The 22,522-nt window shown below is 35.5% G+C and overlaps 2 protein-coding genes across 2 annotated transcripts in view; one reads left to right on the forward strand and one right to left on the reverse strand.

The window, feature by feature from the left end:
- Positions 1 to 22,522, reverse strand: part of LOC126969794 (uncharacterized) — a 251,226-nt gene that overhangs the window by 109,783 nt on the left and 118,921 nt on the right. The gene's annotated exons all lie outside the window — the stretch shown is intronic.
- On the forward strand, positions 17,762 to 19,908 carry LOC126969807 (lipase 1-like). The gene has a single exon (XM_050815375.1). The coding sequence runs from the start codon at positions 17,897 to 17,899 to the stop codon at positions 18,887 to 18,889; it is 993 nt and encodes a 330-aa protein (XP_050671332.1). The 5' UTR covers positions 17,762 to 17,896; the 3' UTR covers positions 18,890 to 19,908.

The following is a 22,522-nucleotide window of genomic DNA, read 5'->3' on the forward strand; positions in this document are numbered from 1 at the left end:
TATAGTTATGGCTTAGCTCTTCTTTTAAATGTGGGACAAAAAAATCCTGTTTACTTATATTGACTACTGAATAAATTTATTTCTGATATTTTCAGATAATTTATGTAATAACATAACTTACATGCATTTATTTAACATTTCATTAGATAATCTTAATATATAGATTTATTCAACAGCATAAATTACGTGACACGTTGGTTGTCCGCGGTGGACTCCTAAACGAATGAACGGATTTAAATGGGGAATACTTCATGGAGTTCAGTTTAGTCCAACTTGAGAGATAGGAGAGAATTTATTGACGCACGGTTAGACAGTACTGCTGTGAAATAATTTCATTATAATAACAGGGAGCATATGTTACGAAATAATCCTTGACGTTATGAAAAATTATTGACAAATTCATAAACACAGTATTTTATTTAATATGTACAGAACAACGTATGTCTGGTCAGCTAGTATATTATATAAATTGTATAAACTTCATCAGATAATAAATTTGCATTAAGTATGTGCGCGAAAAATGAACGAATAACTCAATATCATGTCAACAGATTTTATTATTCTTTTTTTTTTGAAAAGGATATTCTTTAAGAGTTTGGTGAGGTTCTGACCATTTGATCTATGACAAACTAACGGAACTCTTCAATTCTTAGGTGCAAATTAACGATACTCGGACGAATCTCTTTTATGCTATCCGGATATTTGAGTCACCTATCGTAACGTCGTTATGGTCAAGTAATTGTCGTTATCAAATATGATGATCAATGGAACTCGTGGACTTACAATAAGGATATGTGGCAGAATTTCTAACTGTCTGTAATCAAAATACAATGCGCTTATATTCATTGCTGCATTTATGCAAGGGTTTTGGGCTTAGGATTTAGTAGGTCTACACATATTTAGACAAATTATTAGTAAGTTTACTTCAGATTCACAAAAAACAAAAAAAAAGTAATGAAAAACAACCGACTCCAAAAAAACTATTCCAAAACAATAGATATACGTAAGTCACACTAAAAGTTTTGCGTAACTTAAAAAACAACATGTTATAACCAAAATTATGTTATTGCTTTTTAAAATACTCTCCTTTACATTTTAAACATTTTTTCATGTGATCGAACCAAAATCGTTTTTTTTTAAAACAGGAGGACCACAGATCTGAAGGCATGTTTTTTACGTGCTGATTGAACGCTATCACTGCCTCTTCGGAATTGGTAAAAGTGAAATCTCTAATCAAATCTTTGATTTTGGGGAAAATACAGAAATCACAGAGTGCTAGGTCAGCGCTATGTGCAGGATGGGTGACGAACGTGTACTTTTTCGGAAGCTAAAACTGACTTAGTAGTGTCGGCCGTGTGTGAAGAAGTGGTGTCATGATGTAGGAGAACGCGGCTTTTCGGTCGTCTTTCGCGAACATTTTTAACACTCTGGGTGGACAAATGGTAGAATACCACTTGGCATTTACCAACATTCCTCGCCTGCCTCACTTTTTTTTTTTTTTTTTTTTTTTTTATTTAGCATATTACATTATTACATATACCGATATAAAACTAGGTCAAATTAGCATCTAAAAAAAACCACAAAGGTTAACAACTTTTTTGTTGGCCTGTTCTTATTTTCAAACACCTATTCACAAGCTTGCTGTTTTTTTTTCGGATTCAAAAAAGATCCACGTTTCGTCTCCTGTGACAATGTCATAAACAGCATTAGAATATCCCTGATCGTAATTCACCAGCATCTTTGAGCATCATTCAACGCGAGCCCGCTGCTGCTCCGCTCATGAGGGATCCAACGACAACAAACTTTCCGTACTTTCAATTCTTCATGTAAAATTTTCTGAATTTTGCTCATACCAATAGTCCTCTAATTGTCTCATAGGTAATCCGCAGGTTTTCTTCAATTAGCCGCTTAACAGTAGCCACACAATTTTCGTTATCGTTGACGGCAGTTGAAGTCCGCCATTCACGAAATTCGTCCTGTAAAGAAACCTGACCTCTCTCAAATTCAGCAAACCTGTGCTCAAGCAAGGTGCTTCTCTCCCTAAATCATTTTGAAGTCGAGCGGCACAGTCATGCGGAGAGAGAGAACTTTTAATATCATAAAAAATCATCGCTCTAAAATCCTATCAACTTAATTCCATTTTCGTTGCATACGTAGAACTTTGGTGTGTTGACTGTTGATTTTCTGCCAATTGTTTTTTTATTACTTAGAAGGTTGGAACGTTTCAAAAAGTATAACATTCGACATTGAAATAGTTCCGATTAGCTAGAAGTTCAAAACTTTTAGTGTGCCCCATGCACTAATAAGTTATTTCGTATTTTTGTACAATATAATATGATAATCTAATTCTAGTTACAATTACTGTTATTTTTGGAGTTGGTGTCAGCCAAAGGAGGATTGTAACTATAAACATAGTTGTAGGTAAGATGTGCTTGTGTCGAAAGCGCAACGTGACAAGGCGAGAGGCGAAAGTAGGGCCGCGGCGGGAGGACACTGATTAAAAAAATAATAATAATTTATTGATTAATTAGATTAATTTGTTTGTACAAAAATAAGCAATTATTTTATTACTTTTTGTGCATATTATATTTACTGTTTTGGAATAGTTTTTTTTGAAGTCGATTGTTTTTTTTAACCAATATCATTATAGTATAATTTAGTTTCATTTAGTTTTTCACTTGCTTTTGCATTATGAATTAAGACGGTTTTTGGTCATGAGGGCTTAAGCCCAAATAATATTCACGATAGGACGCACAGACAGAGGTGGAAATGCGGGGCCCCGTTTACGCGAGGCCTGTAATTGCTACTCTTCCGACATAGTTAGTCCGCCACTGGGCTGCGACTTCACGTACGCAGGTCATTTTCGAATCTATTCTCCAAAATGTGCATTCAAAAAATGCACAAAACACATGTAAAAAATGTCATACAAATGGAAAAACAAAGATATCTTATCTTATCCTTATAGATTTACGGCCACGCTGACGAAATAGTGAGCACAGATATAATAATTATCTTATAATCGTACCTATACTGATTTTTTGTTGTAATCTATTTTAAGATTCTAATGTTTATTTTTAATTGTCTGAGGTAAGAAGCGCACATTGAAATAAATAGTATTCAGTTTATAAAAACTCGTCTACTTATTACTAAAGTCTTAATTTTAGGTACTTCTACAGAATAAATATAAAATTTACTCCTTAAAATAAATACTATAAATGTTATATAACCACACGTAATAGTCAAGCGGCTTTATCCGATATAGACTCACACAGAACAAAATCGTAGACAACTGCCGGACTATACTGAATATTCTGGAGAAAATATAATCAGAGTTCCACACCATCCTGGACATACAGGGATCGAATGCAATGAATGCGCTGACGAACTTGCTATTGCTAAAAGCACTCAATTTGGCCGTGAAACCTTCTGTGGTAAAAAGGCATAATTTATTTTCTCAAAATTGATTCCTTTAGAATTCTTTTTGATGTCATTTCTAATAAACTAGACACTACTAGACTTCGGAGTGATATATATTCAATAAAAATATACAATATTGTACAGTCATTCCTATCGCTATAAAACAATCATAATCTAGTCCCAGGCCATCCGATCATTTAGATATTAAGCTGTGGAGTAGTAAGATTTACGATGGACCCATTTTTTGATAAACCATTTAAATTTATTTATAGATAATGCCTAACAGTGGCTGGGGCTTTATTATAAAAGTGTATACATTTACCCTAAAAGCTGTTATGTATCCCAAAGTGTTTTGTTAAATCAACCCTTGATACATCATGTTCACAAGAGTGTAAAAAACTCTTGACCAACAACTCCGGGTTGAACCCATTCCAATACCCTAATCCAAGACTTCAACAAGAAGGCTGCGCATTAGGCACTAGGCCTAAGTAGGTAAAACTTACGCATTCTAACCAGGACACTTACAGGGCACTGTAGATTCAACAAACATCTCTCAAATTTAGTCGTCAGAGATTGCAGAGCGTGCAAATTCTGAAATAGTACAGAACCCCGTTAAACATTCTTTGATGCGTGAACATAGCATCTCTTTGGGAAGTCCAATTCTTCAACCACTTCAGATACGTCAGGTCGCTGTAAAAGATATAATAATATTCATGAAAATAATCAATCTTATCAGTGAGCTAAAGTTAACAGTGGCTATCACAATAGATCACATTGGTCGCAGTGAAACAGGGCTGCACTAAACTGTACTAAAGTCACTTAAACATACCATAACTTCACAGAAACTTTAATAGAGAACTGTACTATATATGAATACATTTTGTTAAAAAAACCCTGCACGATAATTGATATCGATATGAAGTAGAATACGGAGACACCACTAAAAATAAAATAAAAAAATCACAACCTCTTAGATTAAATGCTACAGTAAGAAGAACATTTCATATTAAATGGTTTCAAAAATCTTGAGAACGCCTGACTTATTAATTCTAGCAGTAAACTAAGACCTTTGTCCAGCAGTGGACGTCTTCCGTCTGATGATGATGATGAAACTAACTGCGTGACGGCTCAAACGAATAAGGCACCTTTCGCACCTTTAGATGCCTAAAGACACTACCGGGTATCGGACATAAAAAAATCGACCTGGTAACAAAAATGGGACAGTCTATACCATAAATAGTCACCAATCCATAACCAGAGTGTATAGTTTTAAATTAATGCGAGATTTCGAAAGGGTGAAAAATCACGTTAAATGATTCCGTTTCATACAAATACATATACGTACATACATACACACATACGTAACAAGCTAATAAAAGTGGGTACCTTTAAAAAAAGCCGTGCACCTTCCTTAACGGCCGGCAACGCTCCTATGATTCCACTGGTGTTGCAAGAAAATGTGGGCGGCGGTGATCACTTAACACCAAGTGATCCGTACGCTCGTTTGCCCTTTTTGATAAAAAACATACTAACATACGTATGAAGCTAATAAAAGCGTGTTAAAAACTGCCCTAATTGTCTTTGTAGTATTATACGAACAGCTTAATCCTTTCAAACCTTTTGAAACGCAAATACAGCTTCCTCAGCAATACCGAGTTGGCAACCATAAAATGTTTGCTCGAAGTTTTTTTTTTCGGGAATTACATGGCTTTGTCGGGTGAGTCAGTAATTCCACGAGTCACGTCACCAAATAGTCTGTAGTTCGCCTGGTGGTGTGCTACTAGGTATAATAGTCGTGGTGAAGAAGGATCATACTGCGAGACAATTGGCAAAAATTGATAGTTACCCACTCTGCAGTAACTGTTTTTTGATCTTCTAACGGCCGTTTTCCATAACCTATCTATCCTTAGTCTAACTAACGGATACATTGCTGTCACCGTTTAATGACAAGATCTTATCTATCCATAGTTATGTCCAATATAGTTATAGTCCAATGCTTTCTGTCAATAGGTTATTGAAATGTAAAAAATCGTAAAAGGATAGATTTGTCTACCTCTAATAAGTTAAACTAAGGATAGATACGTTATTGAAACGGCCGTTAAACAATTGTTGCGTAATAACCTGTCCTTTCAAAGAACTAGGCCACCATCTTTCTTCAAGAATACAATAATAATGAAAAAATATTCACAATTTTAATATCTATGAATCGAGTGTCTTAATTAATTTATCTTTAAATTTTGTTATATTATCGCTGAACAGATCAATGGACTTGTCTCTACTAATAAATTCATTATATAGTCTACTTAATCGGGATATTAGGGAATGATGACCGAGATTGGTCCTGTGGGTTGGGTACGTAAAAAGTGAAATAGGATGACGTGGAGTACCTTGATGCATATTTGACTCAAAAGATCAGTGTTATTTGTGATGCCGTTGAGGAGCTTAAATAAAAATATCATATCATGTATTTTTCGTCTATCTATCAGTGAGGTAGACAAATCTATCCTTTTACGATTTTTTACATTTCAATAACCTATTGACAGAAAGCATTGGACTATAACTATATTGGACATAACTATGGATAGATAAGATCTTGTCATTAAACGGTGACAGCAATGTATCCGTTAGTTAGACTAAGGATAGATAGGTTATGGAAAACGGCCGTTAGAAGATCAAAAAACAGTTACTGCAGAGTGGGTAACTATCAATTTTTGCCAATTGTCTCGCAGTATGATCCTTCTTCACCACGACTATTATACCTAGTAGCACACCACCAGGCGAACTACAGACTATTTGGTGACGTGACTCGTGGAATTACTGACTCACCCGACATAGCCATGTAATTCCCGAAAAAAAAAAACTTCGAGCAAACATTTTATGGTTGCCAACTCGGTATTGCTGAGGAAGCTGTATTTGCGTTTCAAAAGGTTTGAAAGGATTAAGCTGTTCGTATAATACTACAAAGACAATTAGGGCAGTTTTTAACACGCTTTTATTAGCTTCATACGTATGTTAGTATGTTTTTTATCAAAAAGGGCAAACGAGCGTACGGATCACTTGGTGTTAAGTGATCACCGCCGCCCACATTTTCTTGCAACACCAGTGGAATCATAGGAGCGTTGCCGGCCGTTAAGGAAGGTGCACGGCTTTTTTTAAAGGTACCCACTTTTATTAGCTTGTTACGTATGTGTGTATGTATGTACGTATATGTATTTGTATGAAACGGAATCATTTAACGTGATTTTTCACCCTTTCGAAATCTCGCATTAATTTAAAACTATACACTCTGGTTATGGATTGGTGACTATTTATGGTATAGACTGTCCCATTTTTGTTACCAGGTCGATTTTTTTATGTCCGATACCCGGTAGTGTCTTTAGGCATCTAAAGGTGCGAAAGGTGCCTTATTCGTTTGAGCCGTCACGCAGTTAGTTTCATCATCATCATCAGACGGAAGACGTCCACTGCTGGACAAAGGTCTTAGTTTATTGCTAGAATTAATAAGTCAGGCGTTCTCAAGATTTTTGAAACCATTTAATATGAAATGTTCTTCTTACTGTAGCATTTAATCTAAGAGGTTGTGATTTTTTTATTTTATTTTTAGTGGTGTCTCCGTATTCTACTTCATATCGATATCAATTATCTTGCAGGGTTTTTTTAACAAAATGTATTCATATATAGTACAGTTCTCTATTAAAGTTTCTGTGAAGTTATGGTATGTTTAAGTGACTTTAGTACAGTTTAGTGCAGCCCTGTTTCACTGCGACCAATGTGATCTATTGTGATAGCCACTGTTAACTTTAGCTCACTGATAAGATTGATTATTTTCATGAATATTATTATATCTTTTACAGCGACCTGACGTATCTGAAGTGGTTGAAGAATTGGACTTCCCAAAGAGATGCTATGTTCACGCATCAAAGAATGTTTAACGGGGTTCTGTACTATTTCAGAATTTGCACGCTCTGCAATCTCTGACGACTAAATTTGAGAGATGTTTGTTGAATCTACAGTGCCCTGTAAGTGTCCTGGTTAGAATGCGTAAGTTTTACCTACTTAGGCCTAGTGCCTAATGCGCAGCCTTCTTGTTGAAGTCTTGGATTAGGGTATTGGAATGGGTTCAACCCGGAGTTGTTGGTCAAGAGTTTTTTACACTCTTGTGAACATGATGTATCAAGGGTTGATTTAACAAAACACTTTGGGATACATAACAGCTTTTAGGATAAATGTATACACTTTTATAATAAAGCCCCAGCGACTGTTAGGCATTATCTATAAATAAATTTAAATGGTTTATCAAAAAATGGCTCCATCGTAAATCTTACTACTCCACAGCTTAATATCTAAATGATCGGATGGCCTGGGACTAGAGTATGATTGTTTTATAGCGATAGGAATGACTGTACAATATTGTATATTTTTATTGAATATATATCACTCCGAAGTCTAGTAGTGTCTAGTTTATTAGAAATGACATCAAAAAGAATTCTAAAGGAATCAATTTTGAGAAAATAAATTATGCCTTTTTACCACAGAAGGTTTCACGGCCAAATTGAGTGCTTTTAGCAATAGCAAGTTCGTCAGCGCATTCATTGCATTCGATCCCTGTATGTCCAGGATGGTGTGGAACTCTGATTATATTTTCTCCAGAATATTCAGTATAGTCCGGCAGTTGTCTACGATTTTGTTCTGTGTGGGTCTATGTCGGATAAAGCCGCTTGACTATTACGTGTGGTTATATAACATTTATAGTATTTATTTTAAGGAGTTAATTTTATATTTATTCTGTAGAAGTACCTAAAATTAAGACTTTAGTAATAAGTAGACGAGTTTTTATAAACTGAATACTATTTATTTCAATGTGCGCTTCTTACCTCAGACAATTAAAAATAAACATTAGAATCTTAAAATAGATTACAACAAAAAAATCAGTATAGGTACGATTATAAGATAATTATTATATCTGTGCTCACTATTTCGTCAGCGTGGCCGTAAATCTATAAGGATAAGATAAGATATCTTTGTTTTTCCATTTGTATGACATTTTTCACATGTGTTTTGTGCATTTTTTGAATGCACATTTTGGAGAATGGATTCGAAAATGACCTGCGTACGTGAAGTCGCAGCCCAGTGGCGGACTAACTATGTCGGAAGAGTAGCAATTACAGGCCTCGCGTAAACGGGGCCCCGCATTTCCACCTCTGTCTGTGCGTCCTATCGTGAATATTATTTGGGCTTAAGCCCTCATGACCAAAAACCGTCTTAATTCATAATGCAAAAGCAAGTGAAAAACTAAATGAAACTAAATTATACTATAATGATATTGGTTAAAAAAACAATCGACTTCAAAAAAAAACTATTCCAAAACAGTAGATATAATATGCACAAAAAGTAATAAAATAATTGCTTATTTTTGTACAATCAAATTAATCTAATTAATCAATTAATTATTATTATTTTTTTAATCAGTGTCCTCCCGCCGCGGCCCTACTTTCGCCTCTCGCCTTGTCACGTTGCGCTTTCGACACAAGCACATCTTACCTACAACTATGTTTATAGTTACAATCCTCCTTTGGCTGACACCAACTCCAAAAATAACAGTAATTGTAACTAGAATTAGATTATCATATTATATTGTACAAAAATACGAAATAACTTATTAGTGCATGGGGCACACTAAAAGTTTTGAACTTCTAGCTAATCGGAACTATTTCAATGTCGAATGTTATACTTTTTGAAACGTTCCAACCTTCTAAGTAATAAAACAACAATTGGCAGAAAATCATTTGTCAACACATCAAAGTTCTACGTACGCAACGAAAATGGAATTATGTTGAAAGCATTTTAGCGCGATGATTTTTTATGATCTTCAAAGTTCTCTCTCTCCGCATGACTGTGGCGCTCGCCCTCAAAATGGTTTTGGGAGAGAAGAGCACCGTGAAGCGATGGTTTACTGAATTTGAGAGAGGTCAGGTTTCTTTACAGGACGAATTTCGTGAATGGCGGCCTTCAACTGCCGTCAACGATAAAGAAAATTATGTGGCTACTGTAAAGGGGCTAATTGAAGAAAACCTGCGGATTACCTATGAGACAATTAGAGGACTATTGGGGATTGGTATGAGCAAAATTCAGAAAATTTTACACGAAGAATTGAAAGTACGGAAACTTTGTTGTCGTTGGATCCCTCATGAACTGACAGCGGAGCAGCAGCGGGCTCGCGTTGAATTATGCTCACAGATGCTGGTGAAGTACGATCAGGGATATTCTAATGCTGTTTATGACATTGTCACAGGAGACGAAACGTGGACCTTTTTTTGAACCCGAAAAAAAACAGCAAGCTTGTGAATAGGTGTATGAAAATAAGAACAGGCCAACAAAAGTGAGGCAGGCGAGGAATGTTGGTAAATGCCAAGTGGTATTCTACCATTTGTCCACCCAGGGTGTTAAAAAAGTTCGCGAAAGACGACCGAAAAGCCGCGTTCTCCTACATCATGACACCGCTTCTTCACACACGGCCGACACTACTAAGTCAGTTTTAGCTTCCGAAAAAGTACAACTCGTCACCCATCCTGCACATAGCGCTGACCTAGCACTCTGTGATTTCTGTATTTTCCCCAAAATCAAAGATTTGATTAGAGATTTCACTTTTACCAATTCCGAAGAGGCAGTGATAGCGTACAATCAGCACGTCGAAAACATGCCTTCAGATCTGTGGTCCTCCTGTTTTAAAAAATGGTTCGATCACATAAATAAATGTTTAAAATGTAAAGGAGAGCATTTTAAAAAGCAATTAACATAATTTTAGTTATAACATGTTGTTTTTTAAGTTACGCAAAACTTTTAGTGTGACTTACGTATATCTATTGTTTTGGAATAGTTTTTTTGGAGTCGATTGTTTTTTTTTTTTTTTTTGTGAATCTGAAGTAAACTAACTAATAATTTGTCTAAATATGTGTAGACCTACTAAATCCTAAGCCCAAAACCTTTGCATAAATAGGTAGGTAGTAGGTAGTTTTGGTAAAGAACTTTTATCGTTTTGTGCTGAGCAAAGATTGATATGTGCGGATATTGAGCTGCTAGGTATTAACTCAGAAACATTTACGTTCATAAGTGAAGCTCATTACAATTGTAGGCGGTGGTTAGACCATTGTTTAGTTACAGGTGCGGCTAGTACAACTATTCTGGACATTTATGTGGAATATGGTGTGTACTCCTCTGACCATTTTCCACTTGTTATTAATTGTAATTTTGGTGCTAATCGATACTCAATGCTGACATCGCGTGGAGAAAAAGAGATGAATAAGGTTATATGGGGGTGTAGGGACTTAACTCAAGTAGAGAAGTACACTCAAATTTGTAATGATGAGTTACCTGATATAGATTTACCTCGTGAAATGATAGAATATACAAGATAAATCTCATTTTTGTTTAGTAGGTATGGCACCATGTTAAAATTTTTCGGAAACCGTAATTTAATATAATATAATATAATATAATATAAGGGAAACCTGTTATTGGCATTATTATTGTAAAATATTATTAGTTATTTATCTAATCTGTAATATGCCGTTGGTTTTCTTAATAAAATAAAAAAATAAAATAAAATAAAATAGTGGCAGGTTGGAATCGACACGTTGGCGAGGCGCACAGGGAGGCTAAGCGTTGTTTTCAACTATGGGTCTATTTTGGCAAGCCCATCGTGGGTAAATATTGTCATTCTATGGTCAAAAGCAGGAAAATATTTAAATCTAAATTAAAATGGTGTCTTAAACACCAAGATGAAATTAAAATGGATATAATTGTTAAAAATCATAAAAATAAAAAGTTTAAAGAATTTTGGAAGTGCACCAGAAGCTTAACACCTAATCACAGCCTGCCTGTGTGTGTCAATGGGATTAGTGACACCAAGGACATAGCCAATTTGTTTATGAATCATTTTAGGGTACAATCGCTGCCTGTGACAAATAAGTGAGCATACAGTGGAGGGGCTCGATGCTGGACCTAATCACACCTTGGCCTTTTTTAAAACTGAAGAGGTCAAAAAGATCATTAAGTATATGACTCGTGGAAAATCGCCAGGACATGATGGGTTGAGCGTTGAGCATCTTCAGTATGCAGGTGAGCACTTGCCTAGAGTTTTATGTCTGCTGTATAACATATGCATAATCCATTCATACTTACCAGAGGAATTGATGAGGAATGTGGTGGTGCCAGTTATGAAGGACAGAACGGGAGACCTTACAGATATCAAAAACTATAGGCCGATTTCGTACCATAACAGCCAAGGTGCTTGACGGCCTCCTGGATAGACAATTGGATCAATACCTAGATCTACATGATGCACAGTTTGGGTTTAGAGCGGGACTGTCTACCGAGAGTGCAGTGTTAACATTAAAGGAGACCGTCAAGTACTATACAAGCAGGAAAACACCAGTGCCTGCTTCTTGGATCTGTCAAAGGCTTTTGATCTAGTTTCATACCCGATACTCTGGGACAAGCTTAGACGCACTGGCTTGCCTCAGGAACTCATAGAAATATTCAGGCACTTGGTATACAAATCAGGATAACCAGATAAGGTGGGCGGGGGTATACTCGGACACGTATAGGCTGGAATGCGGAGTCAGGCAAGGTGGGCGGAGCTCACCCAAGCTTTTCAGCCTCTACGTGAACGAGCTGATCGAGGGGCTCAGCAGCATGCATGTGGGATGTTCGATTGATAGTCATAACATCAGTTACGCGGATGACATGGTGCTGCTGAGCCCATCAGTCTGCGCGCTGGGAGATTTGCTGCGTGTGTGTGAAGACTGTGCATGCATGGACTTAAATATAATGTAAAAAAAAGCATGCTCATGGTCTTTGCGGCAGGCGGAATTTCTCCGAGCTATGTACCTCGAGTGAGGTTGTACGGTGCAAAACTGGTGAGGGTGCACAAGTTCACATACCTGGGTGATGTGGTTACAGCAGACATGAAGGATAATTGTGACATTGATAAGGAGCGGAGAGCGTTGGCGGTTAGAGGGAATATGTTGGCTCGCAGATTTGCACGTTGCACAAAAGATATAAAGATCACGCTATTCAAGTCATTCTGTCAGAGCTTTTACACGTGCAGTCTGTGGGTTGACTATACCCAAAAATCTTATAATGCTCTCCGTGTCCAATATAATAACATCTTCAGGATAATGTTGGGCCTTGGTATTGTAGCGTGTCCGGTATGTTTGTGGAGAACCGTGTCGATGGTTTTTCCGCAATCATACGGAAAAGAATCGCCTCCGTCAAAAATAGGTTGGAGAGGAGTCCCAATATTATTTTGAAGGTGATAGCCGACAGACAGGACAGCGCATTCAAAGCGCACTGGATGTCTGCTTTAGTTTGTAAGTTTATTAATTATATCAACTAATATAGAATAAGTATGTTACTAACATATATGTAATTTATTATTGTACTTCCTAACATAGGTTAAGACTATTTCACTAACATTTATATATGGACCTTTTGTTGTCTTAAATAAATAAACAAATAGAAATAGAAATAAATGCAGCAATGAGCATAAGCGCATTGTAGTTTGATTACAGACAGTTAGAAATTCTGCCACATATCCTTATTGTAAGTCCACGAGTTCCATTGATCATCATATTTGATAACGACAATTACTTGACCATAACGACGTTACGATAGGTGACTCAAATATCCGGATAGCATAAAAGAGATTCGTCCGAGTATCGTTAATTTGCACCTAAGAATTGAAGAGTTCCGTTAGTTTGTCATAGATCAAATGGTCAGAACCTCACCAAACTCTTAAAGTATATCCTTTTCAAAAAACAAAGAATAATAAAATCTGTTGGCATGATATTGAGTTATTCGTTCATTTTTCGCGCACATACTTAATGCAAATTTATTATCTGATGGAATTTATACAATTTATATAATATACTAGCTGACCAGACATACGTTGATCTGTACATATTAAATAAAATACTGTGTTTATGAATTTGTCAATAACTTTTCATAACATCAAGGATTATTTCGTAACATATGCTCCCTGTTGTTATAATGAAATTGTTTCACAGCAGAATTGTCTAACCGTGCGTCAATAAATTCTCTCCTATCTCTCAAGTTGGACTAAACTGAACTCCATGAAGTATTCCCCATTTAAATCCGTTCATTCGTTTGGGAGTCTACCGCGGACAACCAACGTGTCACGTAATTTATGCTGTTAAATAAATCCATACATTAAGATTATCTAATGAAATGTTAAATAAATGCATGAAAGTTATGTTATTACATAAATTATCAGAAAATATCAGAAATAAATATATTCAGTAGTCAATATAAGTAAACAGGATTTTTTTGTCCCACATTTAAAAGAAGAGCTAAGCCATAACTATATTATATAAAATAGTTATGGCTCAGCTGTGAAAAAAACTAGTTGTTACTAAATACTCCTATCAGTAACCAACAACAGCTGTTACTTAATTAACAGTCGATACTGAATCAATGTATGTCAACGTATCCTCAGATACTTCGGACATATCACGCGACGTGGAGAGCATGCCATAGAGAGACTTGTTGTTCAGGGAAGGGTCAACGGCAGTAGGTCAAGAGGACGCTCCCCTATGCGCTGGACAGACCAGATCAAAGCCCTAACCAATACTCTCCTCAACACATGTGCCAGAGAAGCAACAGCCAGGGATAACTGGCGTAGAATCGTTCGTCGTTCGACGTGACCACGACTGCTCTGTCAAGAGTAATCCGACGAAGAAGAAGAACTCAATCAATGTGATTTTTTTATATATTATCACAGTAACAACCGGTGATCTTTTAGACTGTTACTTATTATACCTTTGACGATAAATATGTCTCACACCCATTTTTTATTATTAGTTGTAGCAAACAAAATCTCCAAATATTATGAACAGATTCTTTTTAATACTTATGTATAAATAATTAACTAAAAAAAATAACCCATAAAGCAAATATGAAGAGTATTAACTTCTTAACACTTTAATCTTATGAGATTGAGATGAGATGAGACCAAGGCCAAAGGTCTCGATAAAATTTTCTACAGGCAGTGCCGGATTACGCGTTTACTTAAGCCAATGTATTTCTATATTTTCCAATAGCACTTTTCTATATTTCAAAACAGAAGTTACATCTGTACAAAGGAGTTATTTACGCAACGTATTAGATCACGAAAGATATATTAACTACTAGCTTTTATTCTCGACTTTGTCCGCATGGAATAGTTACTTTGGGCAGCTTTTATTTTTTATTTTTAGGGGATACTTTGATTTCTTTAGTTCCGGGATCAAGTGATCTACAACGTAGATTGACTTCTTGTTGCCTCTTATTCCGACATGACTTGTGTTGAGTTTATCGTCCTTATTTTTTTTATTAAATTTAATAACTCCGGCTAAAAAAGTATCACGAATGCGTGGGCTTGAGAATTTCATAATAACAGAGCGTGGGCGCGCATTTCGTGGATTTAGTTTTGCAATCCTGGTGCACTTATGGATATCTGAGTCTGCGATCGTACTGCCAGTAACTTTTACAATTTGAAAGATGATATTGGATAAATTTTCAGATTTATGTTCAGGAAGACACTGGATTTCTAGATTACTCATTCTCAAGTGCTGCTCCATGATGCTTATACGACTAGTAAGGTCCTTAACTTTGGACTTCAGGTTGTTATTCTCTTCCTTGAGTTCTTTGACCTTCGTTGATTTTCCTTGTAACTCGTTTTTCATGTCCTCATATTGATTGCTTATAAAATTCACGGAGTCTTTTATTTGGTTCATTTCTTGGAACATTTCTCTAGTTTTATTTTCTAATATTTTGCTCATGTTTTTCTCCATTTTGGATAGCAGAATGTCCATTTCTTCCTTTATTAAATGTTTAACATTATCAAGGGTAATTGATTCCTGCACCTGAGATTGGGAAGGTGGCTGCGCACGTCTAAGCGTAATGTTGGAAGATGGATTAGTGTTAGTGGGCGTGCTATCTTTAGATATTTTCTTAGTGTTCATTTTTACAGGCTTGAACTGATTCGTTGGCAAATATATGAGTATGTGTTATAGCCCTTAAATTTTCTGTAGGCGCTTTGTTAGCACAGGTGGACAGAAGGTGAGGGTACAAGCAAAAATTTTAATGAAGCGACGTTCGGGTTCTGAATAATTTTGTCTAGTTCTATGGCGAAATGTTTATTTAAACGGTGTCGTATGTTGTTATGTTATTTAAAATGATGTTTATAATTATCTTTTCACTTGTAAGTTAAGAGTTTACACGACGGGATTAAAGTATAAAGATGTGAGTATAATTTTAAAGTCACTTAGTTTCTTTACTTATGTTTCGTACTTACACAGATTTCTGTTCACATTTACAAACAGATAACGTTCACACATAAAATTTAGAACTAAAGTAACAAATTGAAATTATTATTATTACACAAATTTAACGTATTTAATTAAAAAATTATTAAATGAACGGAGCTAGTTTGCACGACTTTCAACGTATTTTGATCCAATTGTTAAAAAAAAGAAAAAGCTGATGGTAATTGATACGTCCTGCCCATTAAAATGCAGTGCCAGTCAGTATTCTGAAAAGGCAAAATTCTGAGCGGTACTACGACTGCGCTCGTCACCTTGAGACATTAGATGTTAAGTCTCTTTGCCCAGTAATTTCCCTAGCTTCGGCGCCCTTCAATCCGAAACACAGTAATATTTATACACAGCTGCTTCACGGCAGAAATAGGCACCGTTGTGGTACCCATAATCTAGCCGGCATCCTGTGCAAAGGTTCCTCCCACTAGTAAAAGCTTCTTAACACCGGTTAAAAGTTCATGGAGGATTTTGTGCACCTTACTCATACCTAAGTTTGTCCAAATCTGCTGATAGGTCATTTATCGTATAGCAGTGGTGTTATCTTCAGTCGTCGCCGTTGAAGGCCGTCCCTCAAGGCAAACTCAAGATAAGTGCGACCACGTATAAACTCATTTAACCAATTGTAAGCAGATAGAGCTTCATCGATGAAGGACAATTTGTAGTCCATCATAGCTTATTTCTTGCCTTAAATGACGTCGAAAGCCATTTAAAAATCCTAAGAAAAAACCATTGCACGAAAATTATCACGCGTTAACTTAGTTCGTGCTGACATGACACAAGCAATTATCAATTTGCCGCCAAAACGTAAAACAAACGACAAATGAATAAAATACATAATATGAGTTCCATTTTCAAAATTTGAGCTTAAGTATTTTTACTACATTGTTTGCATCTCATTTTGTCCAATTATTAACTTTCAGTGTCTCCACGCGTATTATTTGGGTGTGTTTCAATGTGAAGGGACAAATAGATACGCGATTTTTAATAATTTTAAATCCAACATCATATTTTATCGGCAATTTTTTAGTGTTTAAAAATTCAATGTTAAAAACTAAACTATTTGTATAATAATTTTTATATAATATGATAATCATTTTTTTTCTAAGACAAAGTAGGTATAATTTACTATTTAAAGCTATGTCTAACTCGGAAAAAAGCAATTATCAAGCAAAAATCATTATTTAAATTTAATGTAACTTTCACAGTCTATAATTTAATTGCGAATCCTTTAGTTGGCTTTGTTTCTTATTGTGTTTGATATCCAATCCAATTATTTGTTGCGGACGATGGGTGGCAGTGAATTGCTAAATGTCCCGAATAGACTATAAAGCTCCGAGCAAATTCAGCACGACTTCATTCACATAAACCTATAAAAGATTCGCGACAAAAAGGACTGGTGAACCGAAAAAAGTAAAAAAATACCTCAGATAGGCAAAAAATTCATAATTAAAGCAAGTAACGTAATAACCATAGTAAATATAATATTTTTCAAAAGTTAAATGGCATATTGCAATAAAAAAAATAGGCATTGCGAGGGTACGTTGTGCGGTTACGGGAAGTGACGCCAGCTGCTCTCCTCTTGCTCATGGTTGCCTTAAGAATCTTTATGCTCACTCAAAAGAGTCTTGCAGATGTACCCTAAGTCACCGATGTGCTAAGGACAGAGTCATGTTAGAGTTCACTTCATATTTCGATTCAGACGCTCTGTCTATGTGATCAATATAGTCTGAGCTTTATATATAATTTCAAGTGCGTCCTAATGTAATCTTTAAAATATTTTAACTAATTTTGGTATCTACCAATGCATGTCAGTCGCAATCATGTTGTTCAAGAGAAATATTGCGTTTGACACTTTAACACTGGTTGTAGTTCTTATAATTGTTAACATAATTCGTCAACAATTTTTTTCCAACAGTCTGGAAATAAAACGATTTTTAGGCTATGATAGTGATCTACTTCTTAACTTCACACAATTGGCAAACAAATACGGTTACAGTTCAGAAGAGCATACAGTTGTCACAGAGGACGGATATCTCTTGAAGGTCTTTAGAATAAAAAATAAGAAATGTGAAGCAAGAGTGAAGCAGCCTCCATTACTCCTCATGCATGGACTACTCCAGAGTTCTGACGCATGGTTGGACGCTAGTCCGGGTACTGGCCTGGCTTATCTCCTCGCTGATGAATGTTTCGACGCATGGGTTGGAAACCAACGAGGCAACTACTACGCCAGAAGACATCTCACTCTAAACCCTGATAAAGATTCATCATTTTGGGATTTCTCAGTCGATCAAATTGGCTATTACGATGTCCCAGCAACGATTGATTACGTCTTAAGCAACACAGGGGTTAAAAAACTAAACTATATTGGATTCTCTCAGGGGGCCGGGACATTTTTTGTGATGTGTTCAGAACGGCCAGAATATTGCAAGAAAACGAACGTGTTAATCAGCATATCTCCCGCAACCAGAGTGAAGCACACCAAATCAAAGTCTTTTAGATCACTATTGAATATTTTATCAACTTGTGAGGACTTATTAGCTCAATTGAAAGTTAATGAACTTTTTGCTAAAGAAAGTTTTCTCCAAGTGTTATTTGAATTCATCTGTCAGATTCGATTGTTTTCTAAATCACTCTGCGAAAACTTTCTTTGTGGGTTTGTCGATTCCTCTCACCCAGGATCCATTACTCATAAAACCTTCGGCATGGTATACAGTCATTTACCTGCAGGCACCTCTCTGCGAAACATGGCTAGATATGGACAGAGTTTGAATGCAGATGATTTCCAAAAATATGATTTCGGTGAAACAGTAAATGTGGTAAAATATGGTAGCAAGAAGCCACCTGGATATAACTTAAGTTCAGTTTCTTTACCTGTGGTAATAATATATGGGGCGAATGATCATTTAGTTGACACCAAGGATATAAACTGGTTGGTAGACAAATTACCAAATGTGATAGGCTTGGAGGAAGTTGCTGATCCTTTGTGGAATCATTTAGACTCAGTGTATAGTCAGCATATCTATAAAATGATATGGCCAACAGTCAGAAGATATTTGGAAAGTTTTAGTGAGACGTATATGAAGACCAAAAGTTAAAATTTGAAATATTAAACAATAAAATAAAAAAAATACTTTTAAGACAACCAGGTTATTGAATAACTTATACTCGTAAAACATACACAGACTCATAAAATAAAATTTGATGTCACGAGTTTGAGCGGTTACAATAAATTCAAATTCACAAAGTAAATTCTGTTAAAATAGGTGGCAACTGGTCTTGTGATGCAGGAAAATTCTAATGCAAGCAAACATTTACTTTTGGTGTGTTTTTAATGATGCAAAGTATGTTATTTTATTTATTCAGGAAAGAAAAAAATAATCTACCTTCTAAGTTTTTTCTGCAGTTTCAATCATACAAACTATCAAAAAAAGTCATAAAAAACAAAAGTAATTTTTATTCCTAATTCTCACAATAGATTTCTTACAATTCTTTTTGATGTCAATCAAGCACTGCCACAGCTTCGGCGGCCGATCAAATGACTTCATATTCAGAAAATTCTTTACAATGTTAAAAAAAAAATCTACAGTGTATATAATGGTCGTACTTACTATAATATAAATTGCAATTTTTGAAGTGAAAGCTTCTTCAGCGGCGTTGAGTAGTTTTTCTTGGAATGGGTCATAAAATGTTAAACTGTGGCCTGATTGAAAATTCGTAAGACATTCGTTGAAGTTATAGATGAAAGATTTATACTTCTAACTAATTATAGTTTGGCTTTCTCAACTTGATCATGGACCATGTCATTGGACCAGTGCAGTGGTTGAATCATTGTGATTGCAAAGCCAAAACCCCGCGAGGGCGAGGGATCGAATCTCAGCCGTGAAATATTTTTACAGTTAAGTTATTCGGTTTTTAAGCTTATTCATTAGTGAAGTTTTAAACATTGGCGATGATTATCATCGCCTATCTCTAAAACTGAAAACTGAAAGTCGATTCTTCTCCTTGGTTCGATTCGTCTATCTTGAGAGATAAACTTTTTAATGTAAAATAATTGTAATAGTTCTGAAGTGTTGAATTTTTTATGTAAAATAAATCGTCGTTTTAATGACACAAATGCTTTTATACTAATAAAGCAATTATTGCGAAATCATTCCCTAACCATACCAATATATTCATAAATGCACAGCGTTAATGTTCAAGTTTTCACTTCTTGCGGCACTCCCGGAGTGCAACCCGTATTTTTACATTTAAAAGTTTTAATATTATGACAAAAACCACAAAGAGGCATTTAACTACCATAGCAAACTTTATAAGTTTATTTCACATTTGCTTATAATATAACACTCCCGACTTTTTTGATCCTCCTGATAATCAGAAAAACCTGTTTCAATTTCATTATTTCCACTCGCTTAATCCAAAATTTATGTTTATTCCAGTAAAGGATTCAAAGTTCTTTTAGATGAAACGTAAACAGTTATTATTTTTGAAATCAAAACCCGGGTTTTGATGTTATTTGATAAAATGTATCATAACCTCAAAATCAAAGCAATTCGTAAGACGTCCATGTAATTAATACTTTATGTACAATAATATGTTGACATAACTGATCCTATAATCAAATTTATTACTATACTAGCTGACTCAGCAAATTTTGTATTGCCGATATTCAAATCGCGATACAAAAGTAACTGTTGATCGTAGATGGGTGAAAACTTGAGGTTGTGTGTATTTTTTAATGCTGACTCATAATCAAATAAATTTAAAAAAAATCTCAAAAAAATTTGGCGTGGGCCACCCTTAACATTTAGGGGGATGAAAAATAGATGTTGTCCGATTCTTAGACCTACCCAATGTGCACTCAAAATTTCATGAGAATCAGTCAAGCCGTTTAGAAGGAGTTTTACTACAAACACCGCGACATGAGAATTTTATATATTAGATTAATTACATTTTGACGCATGAGAAAAACCTAGGCGACATATGGGCATTCTCCATAAAATGTAATATTTGATTCCTTCTAGATCTAAAATGTTAAAATATGCTCGTAAGGGATCATCTCTGGTTTGACGCACCCCAGTATCAGCTCGATCCATTTGACCGCGTGCAACGTAGAGCAGCTCGAATTGTCGGGGACCTAGTGCTCTGTGAACGGCTGGATCCCTTGGTGTTGCGTAGAGATGTCGCTTCATTGTGTGTCTTCTACCGCATTTATCACGGGGAGTGTACCGAAGAGCTGTTTAACCTGATTCCTGCCGCCGAATTCCACCTTCGCACAACACGCCACAAGTTAGGATATCATCCCAACCATCTGGATGTGTGGCGGTCCTCCACAGTGCGGTTTTCAAGGAGCTTTCTTCCATTTACTAAAAAGCTGTGGAATGAGTTCATTCCAAGGAAGTTTCCTTGTGCGGTGTTTCCGGGACGATACGACATGGGTACCTTCAAAAAAAGCGCGTACACCTTCCTTAAAGGCCAGCAACGAGGTACTTCTTTGACACAGTACTTTTTCGCCATTGATCTAACACATCAACTTCATCAGCTAAATCCACGCCATATTGTAAAAAGTCAGTCTCCGGTTTCTTCTTACGGTGATCGGATCCGATTTGAACATAGTCATATAACGTGCTCACATTCTTATTTCGTTTGCCCTGACCGATTTTAAGTTTGCAATCATCACATTACAAAACTTTTGTTTCGAATGGTAGTAGAATATTAGAAATGATATCAAAAATAATTCTGAAGGAATCAATTTTGAGAAAATAAATGCATTTTATGCTTTTTAATAAATTAAAACATAGTTTCTTCGCATAATATGGAATTTCGCGTCATGCTCTGTTATGTCTTTCTGCATGGTAACAACAATACGATTGATAAGTCGTTCATATTATATTCTCATCTCGTATGTAGTTTTCAATAAATTTAGACCAAAAATCACAGATATCAAAGCGAATTTATCTCATTAAAGCCGGTAATTCTTTGATCGAATTATGTCTAATCGAATAAACTTCATGATATCCTCGAATCTATCGCGAGGTAAGACATATTGTTACATATTGTTTTCGAAAAGAAGCTTACCTTCTATGTTCTACTCCATAATTAACTTATCGGGATATTTTCGTAATTGAAGTTGTAATTTTTGTAATTTGTTTTTAGATTTTTTTCGATTGGCTTAAATGCTTGTTAAATTATTACTTGTGTGAAAGTGTGTCTATAAATACTATCAAATTATATTAATGAAGCTTTATTTTAATTTTGCCATAAATTTGCTTAAATTTTATTTTAAAAATAAACAAAAAAGCCTTTTATACATCCTTAAAAAATGGCTTACAAATTAATATGTATTTTAATATTTTTTATGACATCATAGAAACATAATAAAATAAATTCACAATTGCACGTAGTTCCTGAAAAACGTTTCAAGCCACAAACATCACATATTAAGGAATTTTTGTTTGAAGTTTAATAAATAAACTATATTCCATACATGTGGGTTGGGCTACTAAGCCATGATGTCATTTAAAGAGTGACAGTCTGCCATTTTTTGTCAGTCCGTTACTATGAATCACGTGACCAGTTTTGTGTTCTTAACTGAATTTCGACATGATTGTGGCTTGGGATGTTACGAGTTACGTGCAACTATGTAAACTAATTGAGTTGTGTATATTTTACAAATAGATATTACCCTACAACTTTATCTAACACGTGCATTACGTACAGACCACTCGGCG

The sequence above is a fragment of the Leptidea sinapis genome, chromosome 19 (assembly GCF_905404315.1).
Source record: "Leptidea sinapis chromosome 19, ilLepSina1.1, whole genome shotgun sequence".
Classification (NCBI taxonomy): domain Eukaryota; kingdom Metazoa; phylum Arthropoda; class Insecta; order Lepidoptera; family Pieridae; genus Leptidea; species Leptidea sinapis.

Excerpts from the sequence above, each read along its gene's own strand:
- LOC126969807 (XM_050815375.1), top strand. The coding sequence starts at position 17,897 with ATGCATGGACTACTCCAGAGTTCTGACGCATGGTTGGACGCTAGTCCG.